At 43.5% G+C, this 20,258-nt stretch overlaps 1 protein-coding gene across 2 annotated transcripts in view; it reads left to right on the top strand.

Moving 5' to 3' along the window:
• The first annotated feature begins 8,686 nt into the window (after nucleotides 1-8,686).
• Nucleotides 8,687-20,258, top strand: part of CC2D2A (coiled-coil and C2 domain containing 2A) — a 141,125-nt gene continuing 129,553 nt past the window's right edge. Inside the window, exons 1-4 of one of the 2 annotated variants that reach the window (XM_055086129.1) lie at nucleotides 8,687-8,838; nucleotides 13,962-14,021; nucleotides 17,219-17,302; nucleotides 19,536-19,659. In XM_055086129.1, the coding sequence (XP_054942104.1) occupies nucleotides 13,983-14,021; nucleotides 17,219-17,302; nucleotides 19,536-19,659 (247 nt within the window). In that variant the 5' untranslated portion in view covers nucleotides 8,687-8,838; nucleotides 13,962-13,982. Of the gene's footprint in view, nucleotides 8,839-13,741; nucleotides 14,022-17,218; nucleotides 17,303-19,535; nucleotides 19,660-20,258 lie in introns of those variants that run through there. The other variant, XM_024119191.3, reaches the window with a different exon arrangement.

The following is a 20,258-nucleotide window of genomic DNA, read 5'->3' as shown; positions in this document are numbered from 1 at the left end:
AAAGAAGGAAGTCTTGATATTGGTGATAGATCCTTCCCCAGTGTTAGTGGAGATGTGAATTAGGACATATCCCTGAAGGTTTGGCGCATAGATCAAAATCTTGAAGAGTTTATGAGTAAACCTCAGCATCCCTTGGTAAAGTAACCCAGTTTGGTGGTGAAGGGAGAGAACCTTCATATGGTAAAGGGCAAAACTCATGTCTCCTTTCCCCCAACTATTATTCCCAGAATTCACTTGGCTTTTGAGGATTTAGCATCTCTACTGATACCATCATACTGGCTCCAGAAATTATTCTTCTTCTCCTTACCCTTCCATTCCAAGCATGGATATAAGCCCTTTCTGTAATTCCTCACAGCACAGAGGAGACCATGTTGGAACAAATACAAGATTTTACTGAAGTCTCAGAGAAAAGGGGGAGGAATTATAAGTTATTAAAAGATAGCAACTAGACATGATGACACTTAAGACCTACAGGCCACCCTCATGAGGCTGGCCAGATTCCTATAGGATTGCTTCCCTGTCTAGCTCTGGACAGACAGCATATGGCAGTGTCCAAATTTCCCTACTACCCCAGGAAATCCTCAAGTGTGTCAAAGCCCCTCAGAGTCCAAGCCCAAGAGAGCAGAAAGTTGCATGATGACAAGGGTCCCTTTTCCCTCTGCTCCAAATTCCATCTCTCGCATTGTAAAAACACAGGCAGCTACTAATTTACAGATGGCTTTTACTCCAGAAATCTATTTGCTAGACAGTGTTTTGGAACCTCCCATGCATTTCCAAAATATCAACAGTGATTTAAAACAGAGGCAAGTCCCAGAAAGTTCTATGTATACCCTGGTCCATCTAAGGATGTAAGAAATACAGCTTCCCAATTTGGCAGAAATCAGGAAGCGAGTATAGATGCTCCTAGGCACTCTCTATACCCAAATGTCATCTGACCAATATAAGGACCCAAATCCCCTACCAGATTTCCAACAATTCTGCATCACGAGACAAAGCATAATTGCCTCTATAGGGACCTGTGGCTGCAAAGACAAGATATTTGTGACCTGGAATCAGTAGAGAGATCATTCCTAAATTGAGTCTAGCAAACTGCCTGTTTCCCAAGTATCTTTAGCATTTGGTGCATATGAAGGAAATGCAGTACAATTTGTGGCATCACAGGACATGAGAAAATAACAGATGGATGGATCAGTGCAGAGTGAAGCCAAATATAATATTTTTTTATCAAGAGATATTGTCAGTTGCTCCTCTATCTAGTGAGCCCAGCAAATCTCCTTGGATAAGATCTTGTTTCAGTGAAGTGTCACTTGAGCACCTCTTTTTGATTATGAAAACGTAAGACAAGGGGACACCCACTGCCCTGGGAAAGGGAGATATCACAGGATTTTCTGTGACATGATAGATGCTGCCCTTTCCAAGTGCCCCTTGCAGTGCTTGACATCAGCAAATAAATCTACAAAATGTCCTGGGAACAAAAGAGATTTATTTTTTATTTTATTTTTTTAACATCTTTATTGGAGTATAATTGTTTTACAATGGTGTGTTAGTTTCTGCTTTATAACAAAGTGAATCAGCTATACATATACATATATCCCCATATCTCCTCCTTCTTGTGTCTCCCTCCCACCCTCCCTATCCCACCCCTCTAGGTGGTCACAAAGCACCGAGCTGATCTCCCAGTGCTACGCGGATGCTTCTCACTAGCTATCTATTTTACATTTGTTAGTATATATAAGTCCATGCCACTCTCTCACTTCATCCCATCTTACCCTTCCCCTACCCCGTGTCCTCAAATCCATTCTCTACATCTGCATCTTTATTCCTGTCCTGCCCCGAGGTTCTTCAGAAACATTATTTTTTTTTTAGATTCCATATATCTTCACTCTGTATGACAGTCTCTAGGTCCATCCACCTCACTACAAATAACTCAATTTTGTTTCTTATTATGGCTGAGTAATATTCCATTGTACCTAAATAGATATTTCTCCAAAGAAGATCTACAGATTGCCAACAAATACAAGAAAGGATGCTCAACATCACTAATCATTACAGAAATGCAAATCAAAACTACAATGAGGTATCACCTCACACCAGTCAGAATGGCCATCATCAAAAAATCTACAAACAATAAATGCTGGAGAGGGTGTGGAGAAAAGACAAAAGAGATTTCGATGCTGACCTCTTTCCTGCTGAATTTCGACAGCATTAAAACCTCTCTGATAAACTTGATGGTCCTAATTGAGTTGATTAGCCTGAAGGGATACTTAGCACTATGGGGCAGAATGCAACAGGAGTAGAGGGGGGTGTTGACTGGATTGGTGATGGGAGTTCCAATCAGAACTCAGAAGGCCAGGAGTGGTGGGAGGGGAGGGGGAAGGATGAGGAAGGGGTGTTTGCTGATTTAGACATAGCTGTGATTGAGGGTTAAAACCTCTCCAGAGGCTGGATAATATTGGTGTAAACCATATTGGAGAAACCAGTGTTCCTCAGCCTTAGTACTATTAAGATTTTGTGCCAGATCATTTTTCCACTGGGGAAGTGGGGGAGAGGGCTGTCCTGTGCATTGTAGGATGTTTAACAGCCATCCCTGGCCTCTACCCACTAGATGCCAGTAACATCTTCCCCCAAGTTGTGAAAACCAAAAATACCCCCAAACTTTGCCAAATGTCCCCTGGGATGGCAAAGTCAACACTGATTGAGAAGCACTGTTATGAACAGAAGAAGGTAACCTTGAAAAATCAAATGTGAGGAATCTGGGTAGGGTGTTTGGACCATCAGACACATCAATGCAGCCGAGGGAAAAAATGCTCAGACTTCCTGGGAGCCATTTCCCACGGTAACCAGCTAGCTAGATGCCTCTGTTCTCCCTCCTCTGGCATCTGGACATAGGACTACCATTTGAATCGAGTAAGCCCCTCAAGATTTATGAACAACTCCAAGTGAAAATGGGGCTTCAAGGATGTCCTGTTAATAAAAGCAGGCATTTTCAAGCAACTAATTAGAAAATGAGAGTGTCATGAAGATAACTGTTACCCTAAGCTGCTGACACAGGTCATACCAGTGAGATGCACTTAAGGGAAGTAGCTAGAGAGAACAGAATGTAAAAATTCTCATAACTTTTCAATGAGAAAAATATGAGATTTCACTACTCATACTAGAGCAGCAGTTTTCTCTATGTAAGATTTTCTCCAGTCATGTCAAATTATGACATGAGTCTCTAAATAAAATGAATCCTACATCATTTTATTCTCAGTAGCTCATACAGCAATCTTAGGAGGTGAAAATGGTGTGAACTGAAGCAAACGAGAAGAAAGTGTTGCAATTCAAAACAGGTTGAAAATCATAGCCCTGAAGGAAGAAAATTAAATGCTTTAATATCTATAAAATAAAAATAGGCTACACAGCCAATACATCTGAGTCAATAAGTGTTTCTCTCCATTTACTATAGAAACAGGAGGTTCAAATTTACTGGAGTTCAAGTTTCATTTCAGGAGGAGATGTATATAATTCAATAAATTGGAAAATATAAATCAAATGTTGAAGAACACGGTTTTATAAAATTTATGATTCAAAGGTGATTCTTCAGCTTCCAAGTTGAGCCTTATTTTAGTGATGCATTTTCCCTTGTGAAACATTTTTCTTTCATGGAGAATAAATCAGCTACAATCAAAAATATTGTAAAATTCCAAGAGCCGAGTAAGAATGACACATTCATCTAAAGCTGAAATTGTGTTCCACATGTCCAGGTGTAAAAAGCATATTTTAGCCATTTATTGATTTAATAATGCACCAGGGCTTCCCTGGTGGCACAGTGATTGAGAGTCCACCTGCCAATGCAGGGGACACGGGTTCAAGCCCTGGTCTGGGAGGATCCCACATGCCACGGAGCGACTAGGCCCGTGTGTCACAACTACTGAGCTTGCACTCTAGAGCCTGTGAGCCACAACTACTGAGCCCGCGTGCTGCAACTGCTGAAGCCCACATGCCTGGAGCCTGTACTCTGCAACAGGAGAGGCCACCGTGGTGAGAAGCCCACACACCACAGCGAAGAGTGGCCCCTGCTCACCGCAGCTGGAGAGAGCCCACACACAGCAGCAAAGACCCAAAGCAGCCAAAAATAAATAAATAAATAAATAAATAAATAAATAAATAATGCACCATTGCAGCTTTTCTCTATGTGCTTTCCTATACAGCATAATACTTTCATCTCATGTGCTTTAATTTTTCCATGTTTATTCTAGTGTTCTAACCTCCCAAAGAGGCTTCAAATGCATCATGTTTTAGTGACATTACCCTTGAAGTCATTGAATGCATTTGTCTATTTTTTTAGGTATACATTGTAAAAATTATGTGCCTTGGAGTCCCACATAAAAAAATAATGACTTTCTTTCATTTATCAATTCATTCATTCCTTAATCAAAGAAACTAAATTTAGTTATTTGTAATGAGGTGGATGGACCTAGAGACTGTCATACAGAGTGAAGTAAGTCAGAAAGAGAAAAATGAATACCGTATGCTAACACATATATATGGGATCTAAGGGGAAAAAAATGATTCTGAAGAACCTACGTGCAGAAGAGGAATAAAGACGCAGACATAGAGAATGGACTTGAGGACACTGCGAAGGGGAAGTGTAAGCTGGGATGAAGTGAGAGAGTGGTATGGACATATATACACTACCAAATGTAAAATAGATAGCTAGTGGGAAGCAGCTGCTTAGCACAGGGAGATCAGCTCAGTGCTTTGTGTCCATCTAGATGGGTGGGAAAGGGAGGGTGGGAGGGAGAAGCAAGAGGGAGGAGATATGGGGATATACGTATATGTATAGCTGATTCACTTTGTTATACAGCAGAAACTAACCCTCCATTGTAAAGCAATTATAGTCCAATAAAGATGTTAAAAATAAAAATTAAAAAATTAAATTAAAAAAAAGAAATCTCAAGACAGGGGAGAATATTGTCACAGAATCCATTTAACTTCACCCCAACTCTGATCCTAACTATTTTGTTTAGTCACATTTGGGTCTACTTAATAAAAGAATTTAACAAGTGCCCTCAGAAAAAAAAAAGATAAGGGAGGTCATAATCAGAAGGTTAGCACAAGCACAGTGAACAAATCCTACCTCTTATAAGAGGTGACCACTTGAAGTAGATGATCTCTCACTATAAACATCTACTACGTTCCCCCAAAACTCATATGTTGACAGCTAACCCTCAATGTGATTGTGTTTGGAGATAGGGATTTTAGGAGGTAATTAAAGCTAAATGAGGTCTTAAGGGTGGGGCCCTAATTTGATAGGATTGGTGGCTTTATATGAAAAAGAAGAGGGAGTTCTCTCTCTCTAATCCGCAGACACCAAGGAAAGGCCATGTGAGGACACAGCAAGAAGGCAGCCATCTACAAGCCAGGAAAAGAGCCCTTACCAAAAACTGAATCAACTGGCAACTTGATCTTGGACTTCCATTCTCCAGACCTGTGAGAAAATAAATCTCTATGGTTTAAGTCACCCAGTCTATGGTATTTTGTTAAAGCAGCCAGAGCTAAGACAATATCCACATTTTTTTTCCATTAAACTTTACAGCATTTACTGAGTGCCAGGACTTGACAAATATTAACTTAATAAGCCTAGTCATGACCCTTTGGAGTAAGTACTATTATGAACTCATTTTACAAATGAGGACACTGAAACCTTGAGAAGTTAAGGAAGTTGACTAAGATCCCTCAACTCTAAGATCTAGCATCCAATGTCTCGCTCTTCTCTGCTCCTGGACTCCACTGGACATGGCAGACATGGTGGACCTTGTCCATTTCTCCTCCATGTCTTTCATCCAAACTTTCCTATTTTCAATCTCTCTGTGCCACATTTGAATTTTTTAAATCTATCTTTTACATCACTCATTCTCTTTCCAGCTCTCTCATCCATCCTTTGCTTTAAAATAAAAAAATTCATGGATATATATATACACACACACACACACACACACACACACACACACATATATCTGATTCACTTTGCTGTACACCTGAAACTAACACAACATTGTAAATCAACTATACTCCAATAAAAACTTATTTAAGAATTCATGACTTTATTATTCATTTCTAAAAGCTCTAGATGATTCTTTTTAACGTTTGCCTGACCTTTTTGACAGTATCTCACTCTTCTGCCATATTTTCAAAGCCTCTTTTTAAGTTCTTTGACAGTCATTGTTTTTTTCTGATTCTGCATATGATCACTGCATTATCAGAAGTTCTTGGGTATCTAACTACACCCTCTAATTGCAGACTCATGACTATTTCTTCCTGTGTGTCTAATTTTGTATTGTGAATTCATCTTCAGCAACATTTATCTGTAGCAATTCTGAATGGACTACTTGAAGGTGTGTCCCTCCAGAAAAGTTTTGTATCTGCTCTTGCCCATTACCCCACAGGGATACAGTAGCCTGAGACCACTAGTTAAAATGTGTCACTTAGGGAGTTCCTAAATGATGTAGGTAGCATGAATAAGGGAATTCAGCAGCATGGTGCAAGCCAATGGTTATGAATTCTCAGGAGATATTCTTCCTGCCACATGCAGAGTTGGTAAACAGAGACAGACAAGTTTTCTCATAGTCTCCCTGCACCAGCGCTAGAAAATAGCCCCTTTCAATCAAAAGACTTCTTTCAATTCTGAAAGTCTTCTTTGTATTACTTCTTTGATACATTCTACCTTTTCATTTTCTTGATTCTCTCTTTCTATATAACTACAAGTGTTGAATTTCTGTGATCCTCTCATTTTCTCTGTATTGCCTTTCTGTAAAAATGATATGCTACTTCTTTCATTGGAAGAGCCAGAAATACCCATATCTGGGACCTGTTCTTTGTGACCACTCAGTTTTTCCAGAAAACAATATTCCACGTTTTCCAATTTGGTTCCAGTGAAGGTGGGACAGAGGATCCAGGTATATGTGTGGGTGTCTCAGCTCTGAGAAAGGTGCGTCCTGCCCACCTCTCCATTTCAGACCCAGTTTTCAGCCCTGAGACACACACACCTTCTGCTGTACTTGAACTTGAGACCAGTGGCTCTGATACAGCTTCCCTAGAGAAGAAACCCCCAGTTCCCTCAAGGTGGCAGAAGAAGAGGGGGCTGGGAAAGAAGGGTATTATTCCTCAGGCTTCCAGGGGTCGGGGAGGGTCCTGAGGACCTAGCCCCTCTATACATAGATTTTCACATTTTCTTGCATTCTCAGCCCCAGAGCATCCCCATTTTCCTTGGTACCTGACTGTATTCATTTCCTGGGGCTGTTATACAAAGTACCACAGGCTGGGTGGCTCAAAACAACAGAACTTTATTGTCTTGCCATTGAGGAGACTAGGATAAGAAATCAAGGTTTTGGAGGGTTGGTTTCCTCTGAGGGCTGTGAGGGAGAGTCAGTTCCAGGCCTCACTCCCAGCTTCTGATGGCCTCGCATTCCTCGGCTGATAGACGATGTTCTCCCTGTGCCTTCACAGGTCTTCCCTCTGTGCATGGCTGCCTGTGCCCAAATCCCCTCTTTTTAAAAGGACACGGTCCTACTGGATCAGGGCCCACCCTGATGACCTCATCTTAAATTGACTACTTCTTTAAAGACCTTATCTCCAAATAATGTCACATTCTGAAGTACTAGGGGTTAGGACTTGAACATATCTTTCTGGGAGACACAACTCAGCCCATCACACTGCTGAGCCAAATCCAGAGCCCTCTCTGAAGTTCTGCAGAGCGGATCAGCTCATTTCCTCGTTTCCATGCCTACCTGACCACCCCACCCCACCCCAGACACACACAGGTACCCACGGAGGCACACACACACGTACACACACAGACAGAAATGCAAAGACACACACAGAGACACAGACACACACACACATACAGAAGTGCAAAGACACAGACACACACACAAGTACACATACAGACAGAAATGCATACACACACACACACGTACACATACAGACAAAAATGCAAAGACACACACACAGATACATACACCAACTTAGATACAGACACAGATTCACAGACACACACACAAGACGCATACCCACACACATAGACACACAAACAGATATACAGATACACACATAGACAGAAACACACACACACAGATCCACACAGATGCACACATGCTAGTATACTTGGAGGGTGGCTTTTTTGGTCTGTTCATTCCATTACTCTGCCATCTTCTTTGCCTCTTTTCCCATTTCCTTTGCTTTGGGGGCCATAACAGTGATATCCTCGTTCAGTAAGGTCAGTGGGATTCAGAGAATAAGCAGAGATTCCTCTTGCACATTCAATTTTCCACGTTTAACCAGAAAACGCTCCAGAGCAACCTCCAGGGAGCCTGTGCAGCAGATAAGTTAGACATCCTTGCCCTGTAATGATGACCTTCACTGACTCTAAGCCACCCACCTCTGAGCGTTGCCTGTCGTTGACCAGAAATGCCCAGCAACCAGATGCTGTAAGGGAAGGCACAGCTCCGAAAGCTTGACCTCATTTCTGCCCAGCTCCCCCGTGCTGATTCCCTTTGTGCTTCTCCTGTAAGCTGTGCATCTCTGCTCACCCTGTGCGTGTGTGTTCCTCTGCTAGAGTAACCTGTCACTTTAAAAGAAAAAAAAAGCCACCTAGTGACCTTCCTTAGGAACGGGTTGCTAAGCGGGTGTTTTTGCTGAGACGTGGCTGCAGCTTCCCAGGGAGCAGCCCAGGGGCCGCCCCAACGTTCAGCCTTTCCCTCTGGATTTTCTAGAAGATTCAACAGTGAGACACACTCCACTTTCCCTTCATCCCAGGAAGGAGAGTCTGCAAAGTGCCTTTTAAAGTTCCTTAAGGTAAATCACTTCTTCCCGGGAGCTGGGCTGCAGCAGTGCAGTCCTGCTTTCAGCTACCAGGCTTGGAGTTCAGCCTCTCCCCTGGACACCCTGAGCCTAATGAATTGTAAATGTAGGGGTCCTCATCATTATTATTTATGTTTTACTTTCTGGAATGGAAACGTACAGTATGACTTGGGCTGCTTTGATTTGAGCCACTGCCTGGTGTCTGGTTTGCAGGAAATTAAGTCCGGCTCATGACAGCCCCTGGGTGGAATTTCTTCCAAAGCTGTCTCTGCTTCCTTCCTAGGACGTCCACGCCATCCTGTTGCATTCTGGTCTCCCGGAAACACTGGCTGCCGGTTGCATTTCTGGGCCTTTTAGTTCAAATTGGTTCGAGGGGCGAAATACTAGTTATTGCAAGCTTCACTTTCCTTGGCATTAGACAGAGGAAGATCCGTTATAGACAAAGGCTGGCTGCTCTCGCCAAAAGACCACAAGGAAATCTACCGGCTGTGTTTAAACTGATTGTTTCCCTTCGTTGCAAAGAGGGGCTCTGAAAGGCTGATAAGGTCGAATGGGAAATATATGTATGTTACTGGATTTTCATATAAGCTTTCCTGCAAGTAAATTCAGGACCAGAATGAAATCTCTTTCAAATGGATCTCCTAGAGCTCTTTTAAGGAGTCATTCCTTCAAAAATGTATTGATCATCAACAATGCACCAGGCTTCAGTAAGGTGCTGAGGTTTCGAGTGTGCAAAAATGAGCTAGAGCAGGTCGGAAGCTCAGAGTTTACTGGGAAGACAGACCTATAAATAGATAATAACAGTACAATGAGCTAAGTGCCATAAGAGACTTATGAAAGGGTTTGAGTGCTTAAAGCACAGCAGGATGACTCCCAGGGAGGATCTGGGAGCACTCAGTTCATCAGATAAATGCACTGGGTATACGTCACATCACACAGCTCAAATGTGGTATTTATGCTCTTTGAAGACAATATACATTATATGGAGCTGAGGAAATGATTCTATAAAGCTATTTGTCACTCACCTTTTACTACAGGAAGCTGTGGCTGGAATAACTTGGAGAATTAGGAAATGAAATCAAACAGGGTGTGCATGGCACCTGCCCAGTGTTCCAGGATCTAACAGGATCAGACAGAAAAGGCTAAATGCTGTGCACAGGGAGAAAATGCTCATAGGTGTGAGGACAGGGGATGGTTTCAGAAACACCATAAAAGGAAACAGAAAAAATACTGCCCTGGGCACAGCTGCAGCATGGGAGAGAGGGCATATTGGTTATTGGTGCCACAAATTCAAAGTTGAGAACCAAAGACGGTAATGGGGAATTTGACGTCACCTAAGGTCTTTCTTACTACTCTCATTCCTGTCCCCTAACTGCTTTTTCCCTCCTCATTCTTTTCTTCTACATTCCACCTCTACCACGTCACCTTTTCTTAATAATAACACTTACTTCCCAGTATTGAGAGCCTGGCCATGCTACGCATTTTACTACACATATTCTATCATTTAACCCTGATAAAATAATCACTCATTGAGGTAGGAATTATGATCACAAGTTTACAGGTACAGAAATGTATCTCAGAGGGGTGAAGGCATTGCTCCAAGATCACACAGCTGATAAACAGAGCTGGAATTTGAATCCAGGTTCAGATAATTTTTTACAAAGATCTCACTCTTTCTGTAAACCCATGTCTTCACTGTTCTGGAGCAGGACGCATATACTGTATTATCTTCTAAACAGCCAAGGTTGAAAAGAATTGCATACAATGCCGCCCTTTTCATATACATTCATTCCTTTTTCTCTGCTTCTTTAGAATTTACCACAAGACCCTCTGGACAGGACTCTGATCCTCTGATGACCCTCAGAGATAGTCCATTTGTTTGGATGAAGGTGTCAGTACTTTCCTTGAAAAATATCTTTGGTTTTCTGCATTGAGTTAAACTAAATACATCGTTGACCTAAAGTAGCCCTTTCCCACAGGGGCAATGCTCTGTGCTTTTCAATTGTAAATATTTCGAGAATAGTGGACTAACATAGAAGAGTTACTGATATTGCAAAACCAGAATAAACGTTGAGACAGAGAGGTAGGGGGACATGGAGGAGGACTCTGGAATCACAGATTCTCGGGGCCAAGTTCTGATTGTGACATTTAATAACCATAATGGCAAAGCATGGAACCTGTCAGAGGTTAACCTCAGAGGAAACCTCCATTTCCACATGCGCAAATTGAGGCATATGCTACTAAGCTGGAAGTGTTTTTGTGAGCCCGAGTGATAATGTATATCTAGAGAGAGAACAAAGTAAGTCTGCAGTAAATCACGGCTCTTATTTTGATGTTGCCAATAGGAATATATTAACAAACACTCAACGTACATGATGATGACAAGCTGCATATTAAAGTTGCAGAGTATTGATTTGTTTTCTTAGCAACAGTGCTCATAAAAAGATAAATTTTGATGTCATTTCCTTAGAAACTCATTCAAAGGTAATGATCAGGAAAAAATGAGGAGAAAAAAAATCAACGCCATTATATTTTTCATTTTCTGTTTCTTTCCATGTAACATTTTTTAACTTGTTGAGAATCTTTTTTTTTTAGTTACTAAAATATTTCACAGTTCTTTTTTTTTCCACTTCATAATTACCACTGTTTCAGGGACCTCCCTTGCCCTGTAGAATTTTATTTTTATTATCTGCCCCCGATTCTCTCTAGATTTCCTCCTCACCCTTTTAATATCTTAGCTGCTTTCACCCTTTCCTTTCCTCCATATTTTACAGCCTGGGAGGAGTTCTGGACTGGAGACAATAGAATTTCAGATGCTTTATTTCCCTTTAAGGTGCTAATTCTCCGTTAGGGTAAGTGAAACCTTGAAGGCTTCAGATGACCTGCTTACATGACGAAGTCCCAGTTAAGATTCAGATTCCATAGCTATTAGAAGGGCTTATGATTTGTCAGCCTTGCTGTTTCTCCCCATGTTCTCTCATTTAATCTTCACAGCAGCCCAAGGAGGACAATGAAGCTTTGAAGGCCTTCAGAATGTGGTCAAGGAAGACACAGCCAATAAAGAGTAATTTAGTCATTCATTCAACAAAATTTATTGTGTCTACTGGGAGCCATAGTCCTAGGCTCTGGGCCTAAACAATGAGCAAATGTTCCTGCCATCTTGTAGCTTATATTCTAATGAGAATGGGCAGACAATAACAAATAAATATGTATGTCAACTGGTGATAAGTACTATGAAAAAAGAAATCGCTGTAAGGTGGTTAGGGAGCTCCAGGAGGGTGAGGGTGGGAGATTATCATTGTACTGTGAGTGTTCAGGGAAGATCTCTCTGATAAAATGAAATCTGAGCAGTCCTGAAGGAAATGAAAAGAGAGAGAACAGGGTAGACGTCTTGGGAAAGAGAGTTCTAGGCAGAGCAACTGCAAAGGCCCTGAGGCAAGAAGATTCAAGGGCAGATCATGGAGGGGCTTGTAGGCCATTGAAGGATTTTGGATTTAACTCTGTTAAGAGAAGGAAGTCACTGAAGAATTTTGAGCGGAGGAAGGACATGATCTCACTTATATGATAAACAATTCACTCTGGCTTCAATACAGAGAATGGATTGTAGGTAAGTGCGGTGGGAAGCAAAGACGTCAGGAGACTCTTACAAAAAATGCTGAGAGACAACGGTACTGGACCAGGGTGGTAACAGTGAGCTGCTTAAAGGTGGTGGGATCGTCAATGTAATGTGAAGGCGAAGACGGCAGGGTTTCTGATGGATTGGATGTGGTGTGTCATGTGAGAGCCAGAGAGGATTCAAGAATGACTCCCAGGTTTCTGGCCTGGGAGAAACATAGAGTTCTGTGTATTGCAACAAGGAAGGTTGCAGGACAAGCAGATTCAGGGGTGATGACAAGGAGCTTCGTTTGGGGCATGTTAAGCCAAGGGAAGGTGTCCATCAAGCGCTTGGATATTTGAGTCTGGAGTTCTGGGGAGACGTTTGGGCCCTGGGTGTAAATTCGGGGAGCATCAGTAGATTGACGGTATTTAAAGCCAAGAGACAGGACGATCTCACCAAGGGAATGAGGCAAGGCTGAGCCCCAGGCACTGTCACACATGGTGCTTGGAAGATGAGAACAAACCATCGGAGGAATCTGAACAGGAGAAGCAGTGGGTAGGGGGAGAACCCGGAGAGAGCATGTCTGAGAAGCCAAGTGAAGAAGATACTACAAGAAAAAGAAAGCAACTGGTCACTTTCGTTACTAAATGCCTCTGACAGGGCAACTAAGGTGAGGGCTGAGGATTGATCATAAGATGTGGTGATGCGGGGGTCCTTGGAGATGCTGACAAGAGCAGTTCCAGGGAGCGCTAGGCTCAAAAAACTGATTTGGAAAGAGAGGGTTTGAGGATTTTTCTTTTAGAGGGTTGAACAACTGAGCAACAGCTAGAAAGAGATGTGAAGCCCAGAGAGAGTTTTTTAAGGAAGGGGCCTTTGTACATGGATAAGAATGAACCAAAAGAGCAGGAAGAAATGACTATGCAGGTGAAAGGGGGAAACTGTCCAGATCAAGGCCCTGGAGGGGGCGGGAGGAGTGCCCAGGCAGAAACCCTGGCCCAGACGGAAGCAGGGACAGACCACAGGAGCAAGTGGAAGCAGAGGGGATGACATGACTCAGTGGGGTGAGACCGGGGGATGGGGATGCGGGAGGGTCCATCTCTGGCTTTATCTCTTTGCTCTTGAAATGAGAACAAAGGCCAAGGGTAGAGAGTGAAGGGGGATGGGAAGGTGAAGGTTTGAGTGGAGAGGAGAGGCTGTGAAATAGTCCTTCAGGAGTTGGATTCCTACCAGGGTCATCTGACAGGAAGGGCAGAACCTTCTCCTGGCTTCCACCTCCTACACAGGAAAGCCAAGCTCTTTGACAGGCTCGTGGGGACAGAGGGTCCAGCCTCCTTCCTTCTCTGGGGCTCATGTCCACCAATCCTGGGGCCTAAGAATGCATTCTTTGTGGATGCAACGTCTACTCAGTTCAAACACTTCACTAACCATCAAGGTCAGCTTCAGCGTTATCAGTAGTAAGAAGAAAGACATTTCACTGAGTTCAAAGGGCCTGACTTCTTCTTTGGTCTTTGCCTGTCAGGGAGGAGCCATCACAGCTAAAATGAAGCCCAAGGAAGAAAAAGTGAAAATAATTACAGAGGTGAGTGATGGCTTAGATGTCTCCAAGGGATGTGTCTTTGTGTGTGCATGCTCATGTCACACGTGTTGGCGAGTGAGGAAGTTAGGCCAGCATCGAGCATTTATTGCACACCTACTGCATGCAGAAGGTGCTACCTTGGGCACACGGAGGAGAAGAGGGGTGCATGCAGCCCTGCAGGTGCTCCAGGATTGAGGGCTCTGAAGCTGCTTTGTCACCATTTCGTGAATTCCAACAGACAGCAGCTCTGAGTTACCACCTAAAGGGTCCAGTTCTGCTGAACCACACTGATGTCTTTTTTTGGGGGGGGGAGGATTATAGTTGATTTACAATGTTGTATTAGTTTCAGGTATACAACAAAGTGATTCACTTATACCTACACATAGATTCATTCTTTTTCAGAAAAGCACATTGATTTCTAAAGAAATTCAAAATGAGGATAACAACTGTAGATTATAACCACTTATAAAATCCTCATGGAGTCCTGCAATTTCTAACTCACTTTGTGCAAAACATCATTAAACACTGCCTGGACCAGAGGAGCGAAGCTTTCTCCAGTTTGGAGACCAGAGACCTGAGAACAGAAGAGGAAGTATTCCTCTCAATCCTCACTTCTCTCTTGGCTCTAGGGCTCAGTAGAGGCAGAAATGGGGACAATACGCTATTTCCAATAGGAACTTCAAAAAGCCTGAAGGAATCCAGATGAAACCACACAGATTAACTTTAAGCAAGATATCAAGTACTGACAACTTACCTACATCTACATGTGCTCATTCATTCACACAACACATATTCATTGTGCCTCTGGTCCCTGGAGATAGAGCAGTGAAGAAAACCCTGAGGTCTCCTGGAGTTCACATTCAGTCTAATTTGAGGTCCTACTGGAGAGTTTTCCATTGACAGAGGATCAAAACATTATTGGAAAGCCAAAAAAAAAAAAAAAGCTTGATGTATATTTCTCACAAGTCCATTCTAAACCAATAAGAATTTAGACTTGAATTAAGAGCCACAGTTGCACACCTCAGTATTATCATCTTATCTAAATCCTGATAGGCTCTGAAGAAGGAGGCCTGAGTGTGGGTGGGGCTTGCACCCAGAGGATGAGTCAGAGCGATCAGGTCCCTTGGACAAAGAAAAAGCCCAAGCCACGCCCACTCGCTGGTTGGGACCTCAGTTCCCTCCTCTGCAGCTGAAGCTCAGGTCTTCTCTAAACAGATGGCCAAGGCACTGATGAGTGGTTGAAGCCTAGCCCAGCAACCTGCATGCCATTTCTTTGAAATCTTATATGATTAAAACCCATGCTTTGTGTTCCAAGTTTGTTTCAGTATAAAAACAAAAATTTCCCAATTTTAGAAAAAAAAATGTCTAATAAATCCAGAACACCAGAAGAGGTTCTGGGTTTATCTTGCAACTTCTTTTATACCCCGAGGTACTTGTGCCCTGGTTTATAAAACTCAAACTAGAAAACTTTAAAACTTCAAACTTAAGAGGCTTCAGCTCTAACATTTTATGACTAAAACTTTAGAAAGCATAATATGGAAAAAGAAATGAAGTTGACACTGTTAAAGGATTTCTCCCTTTTCAGCACTCCCACACTGTTGGTGGGAATGTAAATTGGTACAGCCACTACGGAAAACAGTATGGAGGTTCCTTAAAAAACTAAAAATAGTAATACCATATGACCCAGCAATCCCACTCCTAGGTAAATACGCAGAAAAAATCTTAATTTGAAAAGATACATGCACCCCAATGTTCATTGCAGGACTATTTACAATAGCCAGGACATGGAAGCAAACTAAATGTCCATCAACAGAGGAATGGATAAAGAAGATGTGGTACATATATACAATGAAATATGACTCAGCCATAAAAAAGAACAAAATAATGCCATTTGCAGCAACATGGATGGACCTAAAGATAGTCATACTGAGTGAAGTAAGTCAGACACAGAAAGACAAATCATGATACTGCTTATATGTGGAATCTACATTGTAAATCAACTATACTCCAAGAAAAATTTAAAACAAAACAAAACACAAAAAGGATTTCTCCCTTTTCAAAAAGACCTGAAAAAATTTGCATTAAATACAAACTTCCACCATGATTTAAAACATATCCTCCTCTTCTGTCATACAGAGTGAAGTAAGTCAGAAGGAGAAAAACAAATACCGTATGCTAACACATATATATGGAATCTAAGAAAAAAAATGGCATGAAGAGATTAGTGGTAGGACGGGAATAAAACACAGACCTACTAGAGCACTGCTTATATGTAGAATCTAAAAAAAGGATACAAATGAACTTATTTACAAAACAGAAGTAGAGTTACAGATGTAGAAAACAAACTTATGGTTACCCGGGGATAAGGGAGGGGGAGAGGAATAGATTGGGAGATTGGGATAGACATACACACACTACTATATATAAAATAGATAACTAATAAGAACTTACTGTATAGTGCAGGGAGCTCTACTCAATACTCTGTAATGACCCATATGGGAAAATAATCTAAAAAAAGAGTAGATATATGTATAACTGATTCACTTTCTGTACACCTGAAACTAACAAAACATTGTAAATCAACTATACTCCAAGAAAAATTTAAAACAAAACAAAACACAAAAAGGATTTCTCCCTTTTCAAAAAGACCTGGAAAAATTTGCATTAAATACAAACTTCCACCATGATTTAAAACATATCCTCCTCATTATTCTCTACCTGATAGTAAGGCTGGGGAGAAGAGAAGCCCAACCCTGGAAATCCCTAGTGTGATTCTGATATCATCCTGGGCCAGAGGCCTCCATCCGGGTCAGTACATCAGTCCTGGCACATTCACTTGTTCGTGGCCTTCATAGATTATGACTTTTGAGGGAAGTCACCTCCTGTACCTCTGTGCGCCCAAGGCCTGGAACACAGTAAAGCAGTCAATAAATGCCCTAGGCATGAATAAGCACCTGGGTCGATGGAAGCTCCAACACCATGTCATTGACCATCTTTCCATTTGGATACAACTTTTGAGAAGAGTAGATGATGATGTCTGTCCACTGTCCCTTCGTTCACACTCAACTTTAGTGGGTGGAGGCTCCAGGACAAGACAGTCATTTTAACACCTAAAAATCTCACCCCTCTTCCTCACTTATTTTTTCCCAATTTACACACACACACTAAGAGATAACTCTTCCATTTGCATCTTAACAAAGGAGTTCATTGAAGACAGTGAGGATGCAGATGAGGGAAGACAGAAGAAGACCACGAAGGTTCCAAGACAAAAAGGAAAGAAGCAGGTAGGGAATGACAGAAGCACTTGTCTGTCTACTGGGCTGTCAGTTAACAGCTCACTGCACCCCAAGAGGCCATACAGCCTCCTGTGGGTACAAGCACTTGGCCTTCTCTGGGAGAGGCAGGGATGCCGGTGGATGGTCCAGGTGAAGGACCCTATGTGGGGCCTCACGGATGACCCTCACCATGAAGCCATGGGCAGTATTTGGAGCATGTTTCCTCCAAGGTTTTTCCCCTCCCCTGAGAGAGAAGTTTAGAAATGCTGAAATGAGCCCCTTTAGTGCTGTCATCAAAGGCCATAAACTAAGACCAGCGGTAGATGGCAGTGCAGGATTACAAATCTCAGGGAACTTCCACTTTCCCAGCTCCAAGCCCAAATTCTGCCTCAGTCTAAACCGAAGCCAACCCCCATCTCCCGGGCCTGCTGGAGGTCCCTCCCCCGGCTCTGCCCTCTGCAGAAGTTGCCCTCCTTGGCCGTGAGCATCCCTATACAAGGTCCACCTTCTCCAGGTAAATAGACGCTCTTGGAAAGGAGGCCGGGAAGATTTTGCAGAGGGGCGATTGGCTTGGAATAATCCAGATGCCAGCAGGGGAGGGAGGGGGAAGGAGCGCCATTTTGAGCCGGCAGCCACGTGATGGGGGCGCCTGGAGAGGGGGGGCCGGGGCGGCGGGGAGGGCCCCAGGAGAGCCGAAGTCAGGGGAGAAACCCCTTTTCAGCTCTCCCCTCGCCCAGCAGAATCCCGTTGGGACAAGCTGGGCCAAGGAAACTCCTTCTCTGTAGCTGGGATGGAGTGGCCCAGGGGAGGGCCCAGGGCGGCTGGAGGTGCTACCTGGCCTTGTGGCTGGGCCCTCTGGCCACTCAGGGACTTTAACTCCTTCCCGCAGGGTCAGCCGGGGGCTCTGCAGCCTGGGCCACGGGCCCCAACGAGGCATCAGATGAGCCAGTACAAATGGAAAGTGCTCAAGTCCTTAGCTCCAAGGCCACAGGCACAGTAAGCAATGGTGACCGGGGCTAGGGACCTGGAGCTTGGACTGAACAGGGGGGAAAGGAGCAGGGATGGAAAGGAGAAGGCACTTTCTGTGTCCTAGATGTGGCACTTTCCTGAGACATCATCTCATTCCTTGAACTGCACAAAAAGCCCTGATCAGACAATGAACGTTCAGTCTTTGGAGCTTTGTGAGAAATCTGGATAGTGTTTCTTAAGCCCAGTGGCACTTCAGAATCACTTGGGGATTTTTTTTTTTTGTAAGTCAAATGCCTCAGGTCCACTCCAGGCCATTTATTTAAGTCAGAATGTCTGTGCTTTACAAAGTACCTATACATAGCAGCATCTCAGTGAATGGGTTATTTTTATTTCCCTTCTTTTATGGATGAGGAATGAAGTTAGGAAGTCCGATAACTCGCTGGAGTCCCACAGTAAATCTGTGTTTGAAGGCAAGCCTTTGTCTGGCCCAAAGGCCATCACTCACCTGGGGCCTGCACTGCCACTTTTGCTCACCAGTCTGCCCTCCTCTGAGAGTTTGGGGAAGGAACCAGAGGCTGTTCTTTGCCCTGGATTAACCAGGGACACTTTGACAGCTGTTTCCAAATGAGTTGGAGCTGGGATCAAATAGTTTGGTTGTGATTTTTCTGTTTCCCTTTCCCTCCAAATTTCTGCAGAGCTCTACACATTAAACCTAGAAAAAGTGAAAATATTCATTTTTTTAAATTTCTTTTTAAATTCATTTCTTTATTTTATTTTTTGGCTGCGTCGGGTCTTTGTTGCTGCGCGTGCGCTTTCTCTAGTTGCGGCGAGCGGGGGCCACTCATTGCAGTGTGCAGGCTTCTCATTGCGGTGGCCTCTCTTGTTGTGGAGCATGGGTTCTAGGTGCGCGGGCTCAGTAGTTGTGGCGCACGGGCTTAGCTGCTCCGCGGCATGTGGGATCTTCCCAGACCAGGGCACGAACCTGCGTCCCCTGCGTTGGCAGGCGGACTCCTAACCACCGAGCCACCAGGGAAGTCACTGTGCCACCTGGGTCATCTCCCCAAGAAACCTCTTAGAGAAAATCAGGATCAGCACTGCTTCCTGTGGGGATAGGTGATCATGACCACAGTGACTCAGGTGACACAGACCACAGTTATCTAGATCTGAAGAGGATTAAAGCCTGTCCCCTTACTAAGTGACCCACCTCATCCTGAGATAGCATCTGAGTCAACCGAAACCCTGAGATTCACAACCTCTGACCATCTGCCCACAGCTGTCGGCTGCTGGCCCCAAGGAAATGGTGTCTGAAAAATCCCATCCAGATGACCAGCAGGAGCCCGTGCAGGAAGGTCCTGACACTCGCCTCCTGGGCATGACGAGCCGACGAGGCCCACGGAGTAAGTTCTGTCAACCAGTATTAATTGCCTCCTGGGATCAGCACAGAGCATCGTGGGGATTTTGCATGGGTATTATTTTTTGTACACGTCCACCACCCTCCACAGCATTTTACCCCAATTCTAGGCAATTTCTAAGTTCACCTCTGTCTGGGAGACAGGACACAACCCCAGGACATATTTACATAACCACAGAATTTTGAAGCATTCATTGAAATAGAAATGGTGCAAAAAATCAAATAGGTAGACATTCAAGGGTGGGTGAAATAGGAAGGCATATTTGTCAATGAAATAGTACTAGAATCAGATGTTGGAAAACCTGAGGATGTTTCTGAGGCTCTCGGAGATCCTGCCCCTCGAGGACCCCTTCTCTTATCCATCCCTCACCCCACCCCCCAACATAGACACACACACACACACACACACACACACACACACACACACACACACACACTCCCTTCCCCCTCCAGGAACTATGACCTGTATTTTAATTTTTTTAATTTTTTTTTTTTTTTTTTTTGGTACGCGGGCCTCTCACTGTTGTGGCCTCTCCCGTTGCGGAGCACAGGCTCCGGACGCGCAGGCTCAGCGGCCATGGCCCA

This window comes from Physeter macrocephalus, chromosome 7 (genome assembly GCF_002837175.3).
Source record: "Physeter macrocephalus isolate SW-GA chromosome 7, ASM283717v5, whole genome shotgun sequence".
Classification (NCBI taxonomy): Eukaryota; Metazoa; Chordata; class Mammalia; order Artiodactyla; family Physeteridae; genus Physeter; species Physeter macrocephalus.
This window is presented reverse-complemented; position numbering and strand designations above follow the sequence as displayed.